The sequence below is a fragment of the Strongylocentrotus purpuratus genome, unplaced genomic scaffold (assembly GCF_000002235.5).
Source record: "Strongylocentrotus purpuratus isolate Spur 01 unplaced genomic scaffold, Spur_5.0 spur5_scaffold_7, whole genome shotgun sequence".
Lineage (NCBI taxonomy): Eukaryota > Metazoa > Echinodermata > Echinoidea > Camarodonta > Strongylocentrotidae > Strongylocentrotus > Strongylocentrotus purpuratus.
Genome location: NW_022145613.1, coordinates 36,406,219 through 36,428,008, shown reverse-complemented (window position 1 = coordinate 36,428,008; position 21,790 = coordinate 36,406,219). Strand labels below are relative to the sequence as shown.

Here is a 21,790-nt window from a genome sequence, read left to right as displayed (position 1 = left end):
TCTCTCCAGACAGAATGAGGTCCAGGGGATCATGTACCCATGTGACCAGGGTATACAGCTCTCGCGATGTGAGGAGCATAATACATGTTTACAACCAGCCTCTATATAATATTATTTGAGAAATTCAATTGCATTCGTTCGTTCCTTTCATTTCTTTCCCAAAATGCCACCAGTAAAAGAGAGAAGAGTTTTCCATTACGCAGTCATGCTTCCTTCGAATTTGCCGGAACTGCCGCGGTAGGTTTATTCATGATTGTGTGCTGAAAAGGGATATCACGACGAAAATGATGTCGAAGGCGAAGTAGACGACATCGGTTGAGAACTTAAGATATATCCAAAGATATCCGATTTGGTAAAAGCTTCTGACGAAGAAGAAAGTTAAGAGGGGTGGGATAGCAATATCAGGAGAGAGAAGGGGTTAGGGAATTATAAATAGTGAGATAAAATGGCGGGAAAGGATAGAGATGGAGGGGGTATAGGATAAGAGAAATAAAGAGAAAGAGAGACTGGGAGACGGACTTCGAGAGAGACAGAGAGGAGGTAGATAGACAGAGAATAGGAAAGAGAGAAAGGGGAGAGGAAATGGTTTTGGAGGGAAAGATAAAGAGAAGGACTCCTTCTCCGAGATAGATAGATAGACAGAGAGAGAGAGGGGGAAGAGAGAGGACGAAGAGGAGGGTGTGGGGAGTCGAGCACGATGATGTGACTGTATCCATTTTACGATGACCACAGATGATTACTAGGTAGCGGCTTTTTAAAGTCTTTCGAGTGATATCTCATTATCAACTAATGATGCAATTACCATTCTTCTTCTTTTGATGTGTTTGCATAGCTGGAGCTGAAGCATTTTCCTAAAAAAATAAAATCAAAATAACATTATAATTTTAAGATTGAAGTCATTCTGAGACACCACATAATATTATACAACTTCATGACTCCAAGTTCCTACATTTTGATGAATGCTTCTTTTCTTTCTTCCTTTGTTGTTCATTATTTCTTTCTTTCTTTTGTCCAATGAACGGTTTTCTTGGAGGTTGTGTTTGCTGAGTGATAACTTTCCTTTTGTTCATTGCGGGGGGGGGGGGTGGTTGAGTCTTGTTATCCCCAATGTATGTATTTTATAACGAAAATCATCAGAAATGGTAAGAAGAGTAAAACAGAAGGTCTTCGTATGGCGATGTTTGTTAAACAACACAATCCTACTGGGTTTTTGGAAAATCCCTTGCGTAATGCACAAACGATAAATTATGCAACCCCGGGGATACCAAGCCCCGCATGATCGATAGCAATTAGTTGTTTTTACAACCTTCAATCTATTTCAGGGAAATATCCGTCATGTTATCGTGGAAATTAAGTCTTATCGCCATAGTAACTATACGAACTCTTACGTATCATCAAATTACATGCAATCAAGTAGAATGTTGAAGGCAGAATCTATAGTTTCGACTGACAGGTGAATTTTGAAATTATAATCTAAATTATCATGCTTCTCTCCCCATCTCTCTCTCTCTCTCTCTCTCTCTCTTTTTTTTAATAATAATAATAATAATAATAATAATAATAATAGCTCACAAAGTTTTTTATAATGCGCCTAATACTTTGTTTCTATATAGGCACAGTACATATTTCTCTCTCTCTCTCTCTCTCTCTCTCTCTCTCTCTCTCTCTCTCTCTTTATCTTACTCTTTTTTCCACTCTCTTTCTTCCTTTTTCCCTCTCTCTCTTTCTCTCTCCTTATTTTTCGTCTTCTTTTTCTTCTCCTTCTCCTTCTTTTCTTTTTCTTCTTCTTCTTCTTCTTCTTCTTCTTCTTCTTCTTCTTCTTCTTCTTCTTCTTCTTCTTCTTCTTCTTCTTCCTTTTCTTTTTCTTCTTCTTCTCCACCTCTCGTAGTAATATGTCCCCTCCCTAATCTCTTCTTCCATCTCCCCCCCCCCCCCCTCATCGTCCCCCTATAATGTTTGTCTCACACTCGTCTCGCAGTATTTGCTGTATACAAAAAAAACAGAAGCGAAATCTAAAAACACTAATTGCACTCTGGCTGTTAACATGTCCCTCCACAATCCTCGTATGATTTACATGCCGATTCGGATTATTTTCCCTGCAAAATCATAGCTGTCCTTTCAATGATTCAATAACGCATCGTTTTAAGAACAAAGGAGAACTTGAAAGAATTTAGATTCGATTTAAACACAATGTCATAGTACCTGTAATTCATCAACGTCTTCTATGTCATATACCTCGACGTGTTTTCCTTTATTCTCTTCAATTTCCTGTACAAAAAAGAATAACAATGATCATTACTATATAGGTAAACGACGTCATTCAAGAGTATCAGGAGTTCACAATCTTGCTTGACTAAAGCAAATGGACGTAAGTGTGTTGCAAGTTGGTAATTGGTAATATTCACACGGAAATTCCCTGTCTCTGTCTCGGCCCTTATTTTTTTCTGGGGGCGGGGGAACACCGTGACCACAAGGGATTATAGTAACCATCTTCATGTTCATAATAATTTTATTTCTATATTATTCTGCTGACTCATACTAAAGAAGAACGTGTGAATGTTTAGAGATTATATTCCACAAACTGCATTTCCATTTTTTGTGGCTAAGATTCGCTTCAATTATGAATTATAATTAATTTTTAATTATAAAAAATAAAAATACGAGTGCATAACATTTCATATTTGACTTACATTGTATTTCTTTATGCCATTTCCATTGGCTACTTGGGAATTCTGCATGTAATTAAAAAAATATGTATCAAGATATATGATTAGAATTGTGGTCATAATGATGATTTTTACAGCACTTATACATTCAGATACATTCAGTTTCGCACAAATTGAAAGATCTATGATTATACATATTGCTCCGATTGTCTCATTTTCGCTCGCGTGAACATTGCCAGCACAAACTACTGACCTCTACCTCCTACACGGATCATCGCCTATTCCCATTCACTAAACGTTACGTACTAAAAGGATGTATTGTCTGACCGTTCATGAATATTCATGTTTTTGCTTACCTCGGCAAAATGTTTGCTTTTACTAAATTGAAAAATTACGGTGGGGGGTTGGATGAAATGGACAAAATGAAATAGGCAGAAGTGATCTATGATAATTCATGCTTTTTATGTTTCGTGTGCTCGACCTATAATCTTCAAATCGCTTGGAAAACTGAGTCCAAAGTTAGACTTGTTTCACATGTGTATTATAGGCAATGACGAGCTTGCAACCTATTTTGAAAAATTACGGTGGGTGAACTTTCAAAAGTCAATGAGACATGAGGGCTCCAATGAAAGAGCTAGTGATAACGTACGTCGGGATGGATGTGCTTTTCGTTTAAACAAAAAATGAATTTTTGACGATTTTTTTTAAAAACGTCCATAGTCTAACATGACTTTGTTAGGCTGTTGACTCTGACCATGTTCTGACGATAGGGGGCGTTGTGAAATGAGACTAAACGGAGCAATATGTACATATTAAAACAAACACTTTAATTTCAATGAGGATGAAATTGGTATTCAATTCTAGATGTCGCTGTACTTGTCAATTACAGTGCGGGTATATGAAATTGCACTAAATTACTATAAAGGATACGTTGCTATAGCAACGGTATGTGACGTTGTCAGAGAATCAGCCGGCAGACTGTTTGTTTGTTTGTTTATTTTATTTTAGCATGGTAGCATACTCCCGCCAATGGCTGTTCTTCAGCATGGCCGTGCATATAAAAAGCAATCACAATTTTACAAAGAAACATATAGATTAACATGATTTACATACAAATTTAAATAAAAACATACACATATATAAAAACAAATAGGTTAGAAGGCACACAATCCAGAAAACATAACAGCAAGAAGCATATTGATGTATACGGTGTAGGTTTCTTTAAAATATAATAATCAACAACAAATTGTTAATATACAGACAGAAATACATGTAAATCGGTATGAATTCGGGGATGTAATAAAACAAACGATAAGAAATATGTTGGTGCACGTTTTAGATTTAGCAATAAAGAAACAACTATTATAAACTAGAAGAAGGAATCCGTTGAAAATTGCAGATTAAAAAAAAAGACATTAAATTAACAACGTATAATATTAATGACATTTTCATGGCTATACTGGTATTATACCACGAAATTTGAACAAGTAATGATAATGGATCACTTATACTTACGTTGTTTGGTAATGTCATTAATCTCTCCTCAATTAATGTTACTATTTCATCATAATTCATCCTTTCTGCATAACTTAGTGCAGTGTCTTCTGACTGGTCTTCCCACTGAAAAAAATGAAAACATCATGAACTTTATGATAAAAGGTCTTTAATATTTCAATACAAAATAATGTTTAAGGGTAAAACTGTTGAAAATTTGCATAGAACTTTCCAGCTCCTTTCTGACTTAATACAAATTTCATAAGCAGGGAAATCTTATCTTCTTTATATTCTTGTTCGCTTTCTTTTGTACTGCCCTCTTATATACATGTAGATACAGTTTTTTGCTGCTGCTGCAAGAAGTGTACTTCTCTTTTCTTCCTTGTTTATTATTAATGTTCGATGTTGATTTTTTTTGTATAAGTATTGTTGATCTTTTTATGTATTTCAAATTGGTGGCCCCTTTTTATAAGCTCTGCTTTCTCCGGGGTCACCAAACCATCATTGCGTTATTCTAAATTCTTGATGTAACTTTTGTTGATTGTATATATATTTTGATGGTTGAACAAATAAATGAAATTGAAATTGAAATTGAAATATTCATAAAACGTTATATAAACCATTCTAGAAAGTACCAATGCAGAATCGCCAATATGACGCCTCATTATGCTTAAGACATACCTTCATCACGTGATGAACATCGACGCCATTTTGAAGTAAAATCTTCGCAATGTCCACGTGACCTTTTATTAGAGCTAGTTGTAACAATGTGCAGTCAGGTTGATCTATTTCTGGGGGCTGTGTGGGAAGGTGTGGAAGGTGGAGGTAAAGGAAGGGAGAATGTTAGAGGTAAATACGAAAAGGATGGTAAACAAAAACGATTAGTTATTTTTAATAGGACAACAAGTGAATCCTAAGCCCTCCTAAGTAGGATAAATTTGGATACCTATATATACATCATTCTGGGAGATTATCTATTGGAATATCTGGAGCATCTATGCTTTACCAAATGTCATAATGTTTCCGATTTTGTACCGCTTACCAGGCATCATTATCACCTCCTTGATTATTTTACCTACTACTTTCCACGTCGGCTTGTTGGGCTAATGTTGACGTTGAAAAAAATGTATAATATATTATATTTCACATCTTCATCCAAATTATTCTGACATTGTTTTTAAGGGGTGGTTTAATAAGTATACTATTCCGTCATCTTTATTATGATTGCATTTATATTCAAAATAACTGAGTCGTAGATATTTTGAACTCTATGATACTTACTGTATACAAGACGTTGACATCGGCTCCTCGGTTTATGTTATCCTGTACAAAATCTATATGGCCTTCTTTAACCGATGCTGTTAATCTCTGTATTGTTAAGAATGAATAGCACGCATTAAGAATGGTTAGACCTTAATCAATACTCTGTATAACCACACATTATAGTCATTCAAGAGTCATGGTCAAGTCGGGGGTACTGTAGACGGGCTATACAAGGATTTTCCACGTAAAATTATGGGGGTGTAGTTTATACGGACTTCGTTATTTCATTTTATTGTGCTATATTTGGAAGCAACACATGCAATCATTATTTTCCAGGCCCTACTCAGGAACTACTACTCATGCAGGAACTACTTCTTACCACATAGTGCGTGAACTACGATCACGCGCATTATTTATGGTTTCTCGCCCGCACACCCTCACGCCCTCTCGCCCACACTCCTGCATTTAGTATTCCTCTCCTCACTCCTCCCAGTTCATTTAGTTTTTTTTCCGTGTACATCCTTTCTTTAGCGGCTATACGTTTCCTGCTATTACAGCGTATCCCAACAATTCCCTATATAGTGTGTTATAATGTTTTCTCTTTTTATTATAAAATCCATCTGTATATAGATAATGAATGCGACGCGATTGCAAAGACTTTCGAGAATCAATAACAAGAAAGTATTTCAATGACCTTGTACATCACTGGTTGAAATGTGCGAACATGACAATGATGTGTTACGTAATCATAACATGATTGCTATGGTATATACATTATGGTATTCAGATTCAGATTCAGATTAATGAAAATATTGAAAAAGCCCTATAGAGTCGATTTCTTGATTTCTTGAAGTGTTTGCGATGATGTACATGTTCTTGTTAACAGGAAAGTGTTAATGAACTTGAACTTGGGCTTTAACTATAATACTTTCTACGATTCATATAATGTAATAACAGTCATGACGAGAGAGAAATATTACTTTGAATTAAAAAAAGAAAGAAATTGTAACTGATTACAAACCTCATTCATGTCAAGTTTGTTTTGCATATAGTCGGCCAAATTATGGAGCTCTTTATCTCTAGCCACGTTAGGTAGTGTCTTTTTGGTGCCCGTCACCTTTAACAAAATCAGTAAATATCATGAGTGTTTTTATTGTGAAAAAAAGAAGAAAACAAATTATTCAAACTTGAAGTCAAAGAAACCAGCGAAACATAACAACACTGTAAGTTAAGATTGTAAATTGATAATTTGTATAATGAAGTGACCTATCCAGGTCATTGAATTTCTCATTAATAATTTTTTTTTTTAAAGTAATGATCATTTTCAAATATAATGAGATGTAATCTTCGTTAAAAAGGCATTCTAATGATTGTACATTTTCAATAATCTCTGCTTATATCTTGAAAAACTACATTATCTTTTATTTGTCTTAGTTTCCCAAATTATCTGCCCTGATATTTCCTAGTGAGAGGCCATCAAACAATGTAAAACAATGTATATAGTGTGTAAAATACAAGTATTTCCAAAGGATGATTTAATAAGTTACCTAAAAATGTTGCGTTGAAATTTCTATACACATAAACTATACCCGGAAATAATTCAGAGAAAAATAGTTTTCCATGTAACTGACAATTAAATTGAAATAAAAGGAATGATAGTACTTACTGTAACAGTAACTGTTAAATCTGCACCCTTATCAACCAGTAGTTTGGCGATGTTTTCATGACTATTCTCGATTGCTAGTAAGAGAACGGTCTTCTTAGCAATGTAACCGCCCTGGAAATGAAGAAACAGCAATACTTTTAATTTAGATATAGTCTGGAAATGATGAAAACAATGATATTATCCGATCTTATATATCCATGATTAGGACAACAATGATATCAATAGCATAACTCTTTACAAAACAGAGTGGGCTATATCCAGCCATTCACTATATTCTTGATTTCATCATTTCATTTTGAATGCATTGTTTTTATATTGTGATTTGTAAAATAAATACCATACCATACCAAACGAAATAAAAGATTACAATAGAGAACAATACAATCACTGAAATCAATTCCACCTTCAATAACGTGATAAAAAGCTCCTCTCCAACGATAAAAAAAAACTCAAATTTTGTTGATTTTAAGGACCTATACCCTTCTTGATATTTTTGCTAACGAAATTACATTGCCCTTATCTTTCAGTACATGTGCGTCTCGTAAAAGTATGAAGCTCTATAGTGTATCAATCATATCTTATTAATACACGTTTTTCAGAAAATACAAATTGCACACACACACATACACTAAAAATAAAACCAGCAGTCAGTATTTTAATTTGAATGTAATGCAAATTGTATTTTTAGCTTGCCTTTCATTACAGAACGGGAGGTGGGTGAATATTTATTTTTTAATTTGTGTTATTACCTCACTTTCGTTTACATCTGCTCCTTTGTCAAGTAATTCTTCGACCCTCGTCGTGTCTCCTTTCTCCACTGCTTCCAAGATTTCCTGAACGATATAAAATGTAAATACCAGTAATGAAGTATGTAGGGTGTATCAGTGATGTATCCAGCGGAGGACGGAACAAACAGATTAGCTGACCTTCTTTTATATTAAAGAATGAGCTCAAGAAGACATGAAATATGACACAGTCTAAGGTTATAGCCTATATGCCTCTTGTTTAATCTTCCAAGATTTTAGAAACCAACAAAACATGATATCGACTGGCCGTATAAAAGACCGTTAGTGCCACTGAAAATACATAGCTTTTATATACGGCCTTTGATTTTGCGGGCCGCTGGTGAAATTCGGGCCCAGCGAAATAAGTATAAGTATAAAAGAATAGAATGTTATAAGCACAATATTATATGTGTACCAACAGAGCATGAATGTAGTACAGTAAATTAGGGCCTACTCTAAGGGAATATGTTGTTTGTAATTTATGTCGAAATAAGTAGCAGAACCGGGGGGGGGGGGGAGCTAACAAATCTCTTATATACATTGTTAATAGTTTAATACGTTTACAAAATTTCACAAGTATGCCGACCCTGCTTAATAAGATGACCATTTGTTGAGGTTTGCTGTGTTTATATGGATTGTGAAACAGACTATATAAGATTACTTAAAAAATCGTTTAAATTATTTAACGTTTTATTTTGGTCTTATTTTATCTTATAATTGAGAACTGTTATTTCTACCTACTGAATATAGCTGAATGCTGATTGCAAGATAGACGAACCGCGCCAAAAGTTCAGACTTACCTCTCGCAAGCGTTGTTTGATACTCCAATTACTCATGGTCTTCAAAATGATGCAGTCACTAACGTGATAGAAGAGGCTAAACCATTACGATGAAGACAATAATGACCTGCAGTAAATGAAGATTAGGGAAAAACACAATTTTACCTTTAAATATTCTTGGTGCTTATGGCGGACTGCGTTTGGTAGGTGGCTTGGGAGTGATTCTGTTGTGGGGGGGGGGGGGGGGGGTAGCCAATATATTTCAAGACATGCGTGAGATGATATAACTCCTGGAACTTTCTGTAATCTGGCTCGGACTTGCATGTGACTCGTGTCATCCAGAATTTGGCTTAAACGACGTCCTACACTATACAGTAGTATACACAACAAAAAAGAACTCGTTTTCAAAGAATTTAAGGATCCTTACTATAATATTCATGATTTTCACGATTTTCACGAATATTAGACGGCATCGCTTGATTTTTTCTGCATGTTGACAAACACATGATGCTATTGGCAAAAGTATTATTTTAACTGAAATTCAGGGACGTTTCTGTCGATGTAAATGTATGAAAATGAAAGAAATACGAGGTCCAGATAGCTAATGTCATTCAATCTTTCTGAAAACTTGGCGAGGAGTCGTTCAAAATGAGTGCATACGAAGGGTGGATAAAATATTTTAATTTAAACCCTGTAAAAATGTTATTTTTATACCCTTTCCCCGCTTAAGATAGAAATGCGTTAAAACATAATAAATAACCTTTGAAAAAGATCGATACCGTGTGTTTTATCCTAGAGACAATTTCAACATAATAGGCTTGTGGGTGCACCATGTGAGAGAAAGGGAGGATTGAGGAGTCCTGAAAAGGGGACTCTCGGTAATCTTTCAACATAGCATCAACTAACGAAATGTGTCAACATTAAACTGATGTGGTATGTACTAATAGGAACATGGTATATTCAATACAACTGGGTAATGAAATTGTCTTTGAGTTGATTTCTCGAAAGTCTATGCGATCGTGCTTAATGCTAAATGTCATCCTAGTTCACCCAGTGAGCAATAATTTAGATATTTGTTGTTTTCACCTGATATCCACTCGGGTGATTTACTTTGTATTCGTTTATCTTATTGAAAATTTATTTCAAAATACAACAAAATATCAAGGTCATGAACTAAGACGTTCGCCATGTTAAAATGTATTTAATTCAACAACACTATTCATTTCGGCTCCATGGGTGTATTATAATTATGACTTGCATCAGCGAACATACCGATTGTCTGCTCAATAAGCCTTTGCCTTGGTATAACATCCGTTGAGCTTCATTTCCTCGTTTTATAGGCCTATCGCATGGCAACCAAAGGGGATTTTCTTGTTATACATCAAATAAAACGTGTCCTACGTCTTGCTGATTTAACCTACAATAATTCATTATTCAATGATTGTGCATAGCGGAGACGAAACCGATTGATTAAGTGCTTTTTCAAACAAGTATATGTATAATATATGTGTATTATATACATCAATATAATTCTATGCACGTTTTAAACTTTTTATCAAATAATGACTCCCACTGACGAACGAAAGCAGGTCTAATTGGTGTCTTGTAAGTATTCAGGGTAGGGTCATGATGTAACAGGCAAACCGTTTTATACATGTTCAGGATGGGATGATTTTCATTAAAAAATGGCATGTTTAAAATCGCGAGAAGGGCATTTGTGTCGCTTTGGAAAACATGGGAGAATATTTCCTCCGCTATTACCCCCCCCCCCCCTTCACGCCTTTGCCCTAATGAACATGCGTATAGGTACAGGTTACCTCCTATTGTAATAGACGGATACTATGGCGGAAATTAAATGTCATTTTGTTTGGACGGGTGTGAATGAAAGATTAACGTCACTGTAACCTCGGTAAATGTCAAATGGAAGATGGCTTGGACTAAATGCTAGGATTGGTATTTAAATATTAATGTGGACTGATGCTGCAGACAAACTCATAAACAACGGCATGTATCACTGTGAACTGGTATGAATTATAATGCAGGCTCAAAAAGGTTTGCTTTATGGTTTGTTTCGCTATACCATGGAAGTAGAACGTAGCTCTCAAAGTTTCGATCTAAAATGTCTTTGTTTTCGAGAAATTCAGTATTGATGCCATTTCACTTGCCTATCTACATTATGCGTACCAGGCATAATGGGCTGTATTAGCTATATACACCTTGTAATGGTTTAGTTTTGACCTCCTATATCAGTGTGTGTCATAAGAAAGAAATCAGACTTGAAAACAACGTCCAGATATTTTCATTAAACATGGAAAGAAAAAATGAAGACAGTTTAGCTTGATAAACATTTAAAAAGAATCTAAAGTCATATATGTTCGCATGTTATTTTAGCTAATTATATGTTGAATGTACATCTATGCATTTTTTCCCTTCTTTTTTCTTCCCCCTTCTCATTTCTCTATGTATCTCATTCTAATTCTATCCCTCTGCGCCTCAGAATAGTTTACTAGATCGATGGCGCATAATAAATGCTGTATTATTATTATTATTATTATTACATTCGAATATCTTTTTCTGACACAAAATTCTTTGACTCATAATGTACTTGGCGTTGCTTTCAGTTTGTTTGCTTCTTTTTATTAATTTTAGGCCTGTAGACTTATAATAAATTGCGATCGTATTACGCAGAAATTGACTAGTATGTCAATACCTTAATACATCGTACGAAGGTGGACAAGACCTGCAGTAAAACAAACTTCTTAAAGACACAACTTAATAACTTATACGCCTCAAAGTATTCTTACCAAGTTCTTGAAATATGTGTGGAAGCCGAAAGAAAGGTTTATTAAGTTGTATTCCAGTTTTTAATATTTCACCACTTTTCGATCTAATCCAGATAGTAATTCCAATCCTGTGGCGCCAACTGATACTTTAAAGAAGCCACACGATATGCCTAGAAAACCAGAAACCACCTGCCATCAACTATAAAACCTGATCGCTAGAACTATGCAGGAAGAATGCACGACCTGCTGTGGTTTGAATGTGCGGTGTTAGCACGTACCACTATGCGCACTCGCGTTTTATTTTGTGGCTATTATTACCGAGGTTATTCATTGGCTTGATGGAGCTCGGCTCTCGGGGACTGGATCGAGCCTGAGACACCCAGGTTATTGTCTGACCAGCTTTAGAGCACACAATCTCCGTCGAGTATTGACTGTTGACATGGTAGCCGTGTACGCTGTAGTCGGGTAACAAAAGAGACATATAAACAGTAGGAAAGCCGGGAGGTGATACGAGCTTTTTATTGCTGAACATTGGGAAGTAGCATAACTTCCGTGTATTTACGCCTGAATTCATTATGACATTAATCATTATACAAGGACTTCTGTGCTAAAAACGGCACCGTTTATAGATAAAGATATATAATTCATTATTAAATGGGCCTTAATTGCCGAAAGAGTGCATCAAGCTATAGATCGAAACACGACCACATTCCCCCTATAAACTCATTAAGCCAACACATCGGGCCACACATTTTGTGTTACATTTTTAATGGGCTAAACTTGATATCGATCCGTATATTATAATGTTGGCCGTGCATAATTTTTTTAATGAGAGTCATCGATCATGTTGGTTATATACTTGCGGAATATACTGCTCGAGAACACAATTAGGATTAGACAGGTTGACGAAAAGGGCCAAAATAATTGCAACATACTATAGTCACTCTTAGGAAAGGGAGGGGGAGACGAGCTCGTTTCAAGACCATACAGCTTTACTTTCTTATCGATCACTCTATGATCCACAATTTCGTTTCTTTTCATTTGTCTTATTTTTTCTATAATCACATCGATTCCATGTATAACACCTACGGTTGGCAAAAGGACCTAAAAACAACATTAATAGCTTTGCGCGTCATCTCAGGCTTGTGTCTTTTGAAATGAACGAACATTACAAACTAATATATGACATAATCCGAACATAATTTTTAAAAGCAATACCATAGGGTTTTGAAAATGCCTTCGAGTTAATTTCTTGGAAGCCTTTGCGATCGTACTTATTTACAAATCTCCTCACTATTTTAAAAATACCTTCAACATATTACTGATTTCAGAAGAAAAGTTGTATTCACCATGATATTGCAAAAGTTCATAACACATTCCCCAAAATTCTTCATTGTCTCTAAAGATGACATCATTATAAAACAGTTCTATTTGTAGATTTGTATTCAGAGTAACGTGATTGCTTCTGTGACTGGGAACGAATGCATTGTTGACTTTTGTCTACCTGCTAAAAGGTAGATCAAATATTATCAAGCCAGCGGTTGCAATGATTAAACTTTGAAACAATACCAACAGTCTCGTCGTCTGGTTACAATATGGCAATCAAGGGGTATACGCATTGATGGAAAGAAAATAGTTACACCGGTCCTTCATATTAAATGTGTTTGTCAAACAAATAGAAAAAAGGCACAGCAACTTCTCAGAAAGTAGAAACTGTTACATAAGCCGCATACAATGACTGTACCATGGACTAGGAATGAGAGAGGTTTCGACTATTTCAGCATGCAGTCGAATAATGGTCTCCAGTTCTTGTTTTAGTTTTAAAGCAGTGCGATGATATACATTGTGAAAAACGTATATGCACAATCCATAAAAGACTTTAACATTGAACAGTCATCATAGAAAATGCAGTATTTTTTGTTTAATTTCTTGTACATATTTAACACTTAAATGGAATGTTCATCATAGTATTCGCTCGTTTATGTGTTATTGCTCTGATGAGAGGGTGTTAATAGGTCTGTTAAAAGAAAGAGAAAAACATACATTTTCTTTTATCGTATTCATCATATTCCTAATTCATGAATATTCATTTTTTTAAATTGTATATTTCATTATAAAGGATGTGTATGTATCTTAAATGAAGAAAGATGTTTGGAAAACGGTGTTGTGCCACGGCTAAGACTCGAAACGTGAACCATCTGATCGACAGTTATTGGCCTTTTCCACAATATCACAACACATCTACACGCAAACGCAAAAAAAATATCTATTTTAAACTAACTACGTATAGTAAGGCGATAACTATTGTTATTGACACAGCTCTATCTTTTAGCTTAGTCCGAAAGCACGATTTTCTATTTGTTAACGCCACTGTCATTAGAGATAAGAAAAACACAATGACATGATTTTACAATACAAATGCCTTTCGTCGTTTTTTTCTCAAATAACCTAAGGTCATATTAAGCATATAGCAGTATCTGTGAAAGAACAGTCGTCAGCAAATAAGATTATTGCGTAACATAACAAGAGCTCTATGTTTGCTATTCTACTTATTAGCTTAACATCATGGTAAACATGTACAATGTTATGATTCATTGTTGAGAGTTACCTCGTCATTGATAGTGGTTCTATAAGTTTAAAGATTAAAATGTTTACATTTTCAAAAGTGTGATTCATAAAACGCATCTTTCCGATAACAATAGAAGAGGAATTGGTTACAAACATCAAATAACACTGGAGAGGCGGCCAGAGACGCCAGAGGCATGCCGATTTCATATTCTCTCGGCAAGTTTGAAAATTTACAAGGATTCAAAAGGAAAACAGAAAAAAATGAGAACATTTCGCTCATAAGAACATCTTTATTTAATCTTTTCAGCATAATTGGTGTGAAACCCTACAACGACTTTAATCGTGTAATCGTCCATGAGCTAGCATCGTTTATCCATTCACGAATGAACCTGCATTCAATCAGCAGATGTATGAGATTTATTGTATAAGTACCAACGCTCCTTCTCTCTCCTTTCCTGTTCTTCTCTGCAAGTCACATGCACTCTTTTTATTTATATTTTTTATTGTTGTATCTAAGTTGAGGGCTGCGGGCACGTCAAGCTACTCTGCTTATTTCTGTAGCCCTCCTGCATCTAAAGTATGTTAATTATGCATTCAATATATTTGTTTATCTCGTTTATTATCAGTATAAAATTATATACACTTAAAATATTGTATCAAACCATATTATGTTCATGAAAATGTATGATGAAAAAAAAAAAGATGCAGAAACCAATAAATCAAATCAAATCAAATCAAATCAAACTTGAACATGAAAAGCGATAACAAATATACAGATATTTGTTAAAAATCAATATTTTATTATGAAATTAGACAAGAATGATGATAGCATACTGTGATCAGTGGAGTAGTTTAAAAAGAAAGATTATACGACCCCGAGCCCCAGCCCCCGTCTTTACTGAACGGCACTCTTCTTTCGCATTTCATGTACTTAGTCCAGCAGCGTCACCTCCCCCCCTCCCCGCCTGCCAAAAAAAAAAAAAAAAAAAAAAAAAAATCGGCGGATGAATTCTACGAGCTTGTCGTATTCATATTGACAGTGTCCAAGCACGAGTCACAGTTCTGTGGCACGAGTCCAACCAACTCGTGGGAGGTACAGTTTTCAGCAAGTTTCTTCTTTTCTATATTTACACTCGCAACGTCTCGAGGAATTCGTTTCTGAAATAACCAGTAAGTGATTAGTCTGTTTTACGAAAGGCTGAAACTAATCTCACGGTGCTTTTGCTAGAAGTTTAAACAGAATATTATGGTTTCCCCATTCACTGATTTTTTTTTTTCATTATCGTCTTGAATTATCAATACATTGAAGTATTAATGATATATTATACCTATCAACTGAGCTCGAAGAAGCTTTTAAAACTAGGTGATAATAACATGTCTTAAACAAAGGGTGATTATTATGGATATTTGCATAGCAGGATATTTTCAAAGCAACACACCGATGACATTATCGGTTCATGATTATGGGAAATGCGGGTCAACATAATCGGTGCAATGAATGTACAGCTAAAACAACCCACAACAACTGAACCTTGATATAAATTTCCTTTGAAATGATCATTAGTCTCCTACCCGTCACCGCTCGTTGTTTTCTAATTTTCCATTTCATCCTCAATTGATCTGCTTCATGCTACAACGAGATAATATGAAACAAGTTTGGGAAATAATCTAAGACAATCTAAAAGTTAATTGCGCTGTCTCAAATAAGTCTGAGATGGCGCTAGTTATATCAACTCGCAATGATTGTTTGGTGTGGAGTTACATGTAGAGAGAACTCTGGTATGGGGGGGGGGGGGGGGGGGTGAAAGAGGATAAACAAGTTTGATCCGTTTCATTTGTGTGAAACCATCTGCATCATTGAATATCATTTATGATTTCCGACTGAAGACTTAATGCATAAATCGAAATTTTGCTCGATATAAATTACTCTATTTTAGGAAAATAAAACTACAGTCCAAAACAAAATGCCAGCAAGAACACCAAAATCTGTCGTGAGATCCCTCATCAAAATCGTTTCAAACACGTCTATTATTCTTATCGTAATGCGAGGTCCTCAACATAAAGTCAAATGATTAAGACGATCATTAGTTAAAGAATAGATCTGTTTACTGAATGAATAAAGTGCATCATTTTAAAACAAAATTCCCCCTTGACAACTGAAGAGCCTGCGAGAGGCTTGTCCGACATAGAAACAACTAAATATGTAGGTCTATGCAAAAGTGGATTTCTTCCATAGAGTTGCTTTTATTCATAGCATACATTAGAAATATAAAGATGCATCAATTGAAATAGATCAGTTCACAGGTCTAATTCAAAATATTTTCCCATAATCACAGGTGCATATACTGAAAAATGCTAAATTCACCGGAGTTGTACTGAGTAACAAAATGTTTTAGTATTCAGAAATGCCTGTTGCATAGCGCAGCTTATTCAAATTTATAGCGCTTCTTCGAGAGAGACAAGATACAAGATTGTTTAGCACAACAATTTGAAAGCAACTACCTTGACAACTTGGCTATACGTCACACTTCGGTACTCTATTCAGCTTGCATACAGATCACTTTACTAATTTATCTAAATTTATGCATTTTTCTCTCCTGAATCCCTGGTTGCCAACTATTTGATTCGTCTCCTATGCACTATTGCATATAAAGGCATATGGATTGAATTCACTTTGCATACTGCACTGGTTGTCGCGATGTCTTACAAATGTCTTATCAGCTTTTCAGTCGTCAAGAGAAACTTTTATTCGAAAAGTACGCATAACATTAGTAAATGGGTCTGAAACACAACCAGTAATTTGTTTTCGGCAAAATTCTGCATAACATTTAAATGAGTTTGAAGCTTATTGTATTCACACCAGCTTCCAGTCGGAAACGTCCTCCAAATTGCCAAGGTAATATAAATTCCCATCCCTACGTCGCTCGCTTTCAGAAGTATTTAAAGGAGTTTCAAGGAAGGCAAAGTCTCCATCTCGAAACGACACTTTTGACTATTCCCCTCAACAAGTTGACACGCCGAAGAAGATGAAATTCGTACTCGTTCTCCTGTGCATCGTCATCGCCGTGGTCGAAGGCAGCCCCATCACGTCGACTGGCGGCATGCACTCCGAATCACAGTCGAACGACCAGTCGAACGACCAGATTTCAGATAGTGCCATGTATATTCAAAGCGTCTCACACATGGCTATCGTCGATATGTTCTCGCCCTTGATGTCGGCTTTGTCATCGCTCGACTTACAGGTAATCTATATTTCAATTTTAAATTATTTTATTATTTTTATTTTGAGTATTATTACAGATCTAAAATCTGTTTTCTTTCATTCAAGCTGTATGCTTAAGAGTAGAGTATCAAACATGACGACCCAGAGGTCATTATTTTTGTGTACCCTTCTCGTCCAAAATACGAATTACACTAGTCAGAAGATAAACAGAAAACAAATAAAGTATTGTTTTATAATTTTTTGTTCCGATATCAACACCGTGATAAATAATCGAAATTTCGGCTAAATTCGGTTTAGTTGAATTAATTCATATCTTCATTTTACCTTCACTGCAATTTTAGATTTATTTTGTTCACTTTCCATTTGTTGACAGTTGTCAAGACTTCATAGCATTGCAGTTCAGGTTGACGTCACTATTCCCAGTGTGGTATTTCCAAAAAGTGAGTTTTTTTCTCATTCTTTTGCCTACAAATCTTTATGACCAAAAAATGAATGAACCAAAAGATGCTATTTTGAATTTGAAAAGCAGCGTCCTCATTTTCTTCCGACTGATTCAGTAAGAAATCTACCCAAGTCAGTGAAATTTGTTTGTTCGTGTTTTCAAAAACCATTCACAAGTAGATCCAACCAAAGCCTTTTTATTTCCCTTTTAACATGTTTATGTCAATAATACCTGTCCCAATGCTGCTTAAAATGTAAAACAACAAAACAAAACAAAAAAAATTACCTGCGTATAGCTAACCTCCAGTATTTATCAAATTCTTACAGTCGATGTGACGGTCATCTATGAGTGCAAGGCTAAGTATGATCCAAAGTACTCACCGGCAATCACCTATCTGATGTCAAAGGAAGACGAGATCGAGTCTCACATCGACACAGCAACCCTGCTCGCTCACGGCATCGAATACGTCAACAACCTCCTCGTCAACGACGAGATGGACCAGAGTAATTGATATCTTTTTTGTTCGATAATAAGTGTTGGATAGTATTTTTCGGTCTGATTTGGTCGCACTTATTTAATTTACTTTCAATCGTAACAACAGAATCCAACCAAACTTTTTTTAATCAAGCCGCAAAGTCCTTTTGTTAATGGATCTATCTTTTACTACAACTGTCTTGGCTATGATGTTAATGTGACCTGATTTTAAGATGGTTGTCAGTTTTGTCATACTTGAGAGAATTCATGCGAGGTGCTGTTGATTAAGCTGATTTAAAATGTAGGCCTTTATTCTGACAAACTTAAGATCCATTTCCTTATTCACAGAAACCCTTCAAGCGATGTCATCCAAGCTCAATGATTTCCTGTCCGACTATTCCAGTTTGATTTCCGGCTTGCAATCATCTATCTGTGTTGATGATAACATCCCAATCAGTGAAACCGTACAACAGGAGCATACAAAGTGAGTATCGAGGATACGAGAAATGAATATGGCCCTTCTCCGAAAGGGCGTTTACCGAGTTTAATCACTTTCCATTGTGCCCCTCCCCCCCCCCCCCCTCGCCAAGCTTTCCTGAAACATTCCCTTCAAGAAATTTTATGTTCCAGAATACGAAATTTATGAACAAACTTTGTACCCAATCTTAAATGTGTCTAAAATATGCAAAGATATTTTGAACTGAAAACAATCATAATCTTCGTTTATCATTAATTTCTTTTTAAAATTGGTCCCCCCCTCATTTATTTTTGTGTGGGTTAATAATGCTGTGTACGCCTACCCGTGTAAGCTTGTCCTCCAGACGGTTGAGTGTTTTACCACTACTCTCCTATGTAGACAGGCCACGAGACATACGCAAGAAAAATAAAAGAAATATATTTTCTTTCTCTTTTCTTCATCTTGAAGAGTCGGCTGCTGTAACTAAATGGGTGATCCAAAGACTATACTTTCCGGCAATATACTTTTTAATCTGTAAAGCGACATTTCCGTCTGAAATATAGATATAACACTATCTGTTTTATGTCATTTCATAGCGTAACCAAGCCCCACCATAATCAAGTCATTTACTATTTGTTTTGTTAACCTTTCTAGGGAATATATGGACCCTGCACTGGATATATTCTTCAGCGAGAGGGGTAAGTTGTATGTTTTCCTTTGATCAATAGAATATCATATTGTATTCATAACATAGTTCAAAGTATTTTCTCATACAAAAATTAAACAAAAATTAGTTTTGAAGTAAAAATTGAATTTATTGATATAAACAAGCAAAGTATACGAGATATAAAACCATCATACTTTAGTAACAGGATAACGTAAAAGTTTATCATGCACTTCATAATGGTAAGAGTTTTTATTAATGTAATAAACTAATACACACTTCACTGGAAAAAAGCAGGCTTCATCAGCATTCTTATGAAGAAAAATCGAAACGAATTTTCTGAAGGATACGGTGTTTAGGGTAACATTGTTAACCCTACCTTTCTGCTCACATGTAACATATTATTTTGATCGTATTTTCAATTTATTTTTTGTTTTTCAGAAATTGCTTGACGGTAAGTTAAATCTCCTTCATAACCTTCCTTTGTTTTTCTTGTATTCTAAAACTCTTGTCGAGTACATATTTTTAATGTTCCTTTAATGTATAATATAACAATCGGATCATCATTAGCAAAAATATTGTCTGTATGAAATAGAGTGACCGATACTGAAATAAATGGAATGGACGGAGCAAGTGATGCATGCAGTTTGCATTATCACATTTTGCGCGTGTGGATCTTTTAGTTTTTGAGTTGTTAAAAAAATGGGTCATTTAACAAATTTTACAAAATTATATTTTCAATAGACCAGGGCCCATATGCATACAACCTTACGCAGTCTAGTTGTCAACTAACTATGCCTAAATGTATGTAATTAGTTGACCACTATAGCCTAGTAAGAGTTTATCTCTTTCAGGCTAAGGGGTCGTCATTAAACCTATCCTTGAAATGTTATTGCACAAAGTTCAACATGTAATGGTTTATGAAGTTAAAAACGTGAAACAAAATATCTAAATTATTTTATATGCTACAAATCATATGATCGTATTTCATTCATTGTATCTTACCTATATGTGTAAACGATTTGATTAGCTTGATATTATTACTTTGTTATTTCTTATCCAGGGCGGCTGTATCGACAAGTAAGGTAAGAATACTATTGTTTAAAATAACCAATCGCATCTTGAGTTTCATTAAAGGTATTAGTGAATTATCTTGGGATGTAACGCGCAAGGGCGTCGATTTCTTTTCATGACCGGAGGGGGGGGGGGGGGGGGCGAAATGCAAGGGACGAGGGAGCAGTGGCGTAATGAGCAAAAATGTTTGGGGGGGGGCAGAAAAAATCCGCATGACCTCCACTCTTCCATGTTACGCAGGCCCTGGGAACGTTTTTCAAAGTGGGGGGGGGGGGGGGGGGCTAAAGCATTTACGATCAGGTAGAGCAAAGCAAAGCAAAGCAAAGTGGAGCGTCAATTGGCGTGGGGTCCCGGGTCAAAGCCCCGGCAGGTGTCAAATGGCGGAGCCTCATGAAGCTCAGGGGTTTTAGCAATTTATTAAGGTCAGATGAGCATCCGGGGGCGGAGACCCCCCCCCCCCCAAAGCCCAGGAGATTTAGGAATTTAATTACGGTCAGATGTGCATATGTTGATACCTTATTTGTGGCACTGGCATGCAGGTCACCTTTTTCACACTTCAATTTTCTCGGTATTTACCTGTACATTTGTAGGATATTGTGCGAGGGAGCGCAGCTACCGAGTGTGAAGAAGTTTTGCATTTTTATTTGTCTAAACGCTGCACTCGTGGGCCCTCCAGAGCCTAAAAGTGTGTTGCAGTCTTTAGTCAGTATTTGCAATACATTTTTTTTGCACTTTTTCAAATTTTGAGGGGGGGGGGACGATCCCCCCCTAAACAAAATTGCTGAGGGACGTGTCCCCCCTCCCCGTCCCACCGGGATCGCCGCCACTGGTAACGCGATTAGTCGTTCACTGTATTCGTATAACAAGACGAAACAAGTCTTGCTTCATACTAAAAGTCGTTTAATTCAATTTACTTGATTATTCGAGAATACACCTGTTCTCGTCCGTATCCATCCGTCCCAATTTGTTAACATAGGATGTAAAAGAGGGAAGTATAATGTCGTTTGTAAAGTTATGGTCCGACATTGGGAATTTTACCTTTGAATCAGTTAGACGCATTATCCTTAATTTTCTGTGAGCAAGATAATTGATGAAATTATGTTATTCTTCCATTACAGGACGTATATGGACAAATTATGCTCCATCAAATGGATAGACTCAGCGATGGTGATCGGACGAAACATTATAAGACATTATTTTTCGACCTCAACTCTTGTAAAACAAATCAGATGTATTATGAGATCTGACCATATTGTTGAGAGGTCACTAAACTGTACCATACACCTTTGATATTTTGCTTTCATTTGTATGTATTTAGTATGCATGATTGTGATTATTTGTGATTCTAATTAGTAATGATTAAATAGACCATATTGAAGTGTACCAAGTTTCTGTGAAGTCTCGTTCGTTCATAGTCTGTAATGTACGATTTTGCCTTTCCTTGGCCATTTT

At 35.8% G+C, this 21,790-nt stretch overlaps 2 protein-coding genes across 2 annotated transcripts; one reads left to right on the top strand and one right to left on the bottom strand.

The window, feature by feature from the left end:
• Window positions 1-629: 629 nt before the first annotated feature.
• LOC754552 (ankyrin repeat domain-containing protein 50-like) lies at window positions 630-11,724 on the bottom strand. The gene is made up of 11 exons (XM_030974406.1): window positions 11,458-11,724; window positions 8,675-8,780; window positions 7,839-7,922; window positions 7,090-7,200; window positions 6,445-6,540; window positions 5,442-5,528; window positions 4,842-4,958; window positions 4,182-4,286; window positions 2,691-2,732; window positions 2,203-2,268; window positions 630-851 (listed from the first exon to the last, which is right to left on the bottom strand). The coding sequence occupies exons 2-11, from the start codon at window positions 8,708-8,710 to the stop codon at window positions 783-785; spliced, it is 813 nt and encodes a 270-aa protein (XP_030830266.1). The 5' UTR covers window positions 8,711-8,780; window positions 11,458-11,724; the 3' UTR covers window positions 630-782.
• Window positions 11,725-16,844: 5,120 nt separating this feature from the next.
• On the top strand, window positions 16,845-21,749 carry LOC586586 (sperm-activating peptides). The gene is made up of 8 exons (XM_030973732.1): window positions 16,845-17,246; window positions 17,601-17,667; window positions 17,996-18,172; window positions 18,492-18,627; window positions 19,255-19,298; window positions 19,705-19,718; window positions 20,328-20,349; window positions 21,457-21,749. Exons 1-7 carry the CDS (start codon window positions 17,031-17,033, stop codon window positions 20,346-20,348), a joined length of 675 nt encoding a protein of 224 aa, XP_030829592.1. The 5' UTR covers window positions 16,845-17,030; the 3' UTR covers window position 20,349; window positions 21,457-21,749.
• The last annotated feature ends 41 nt before the right edge of the window (window positions 21,750-21,790 follow it).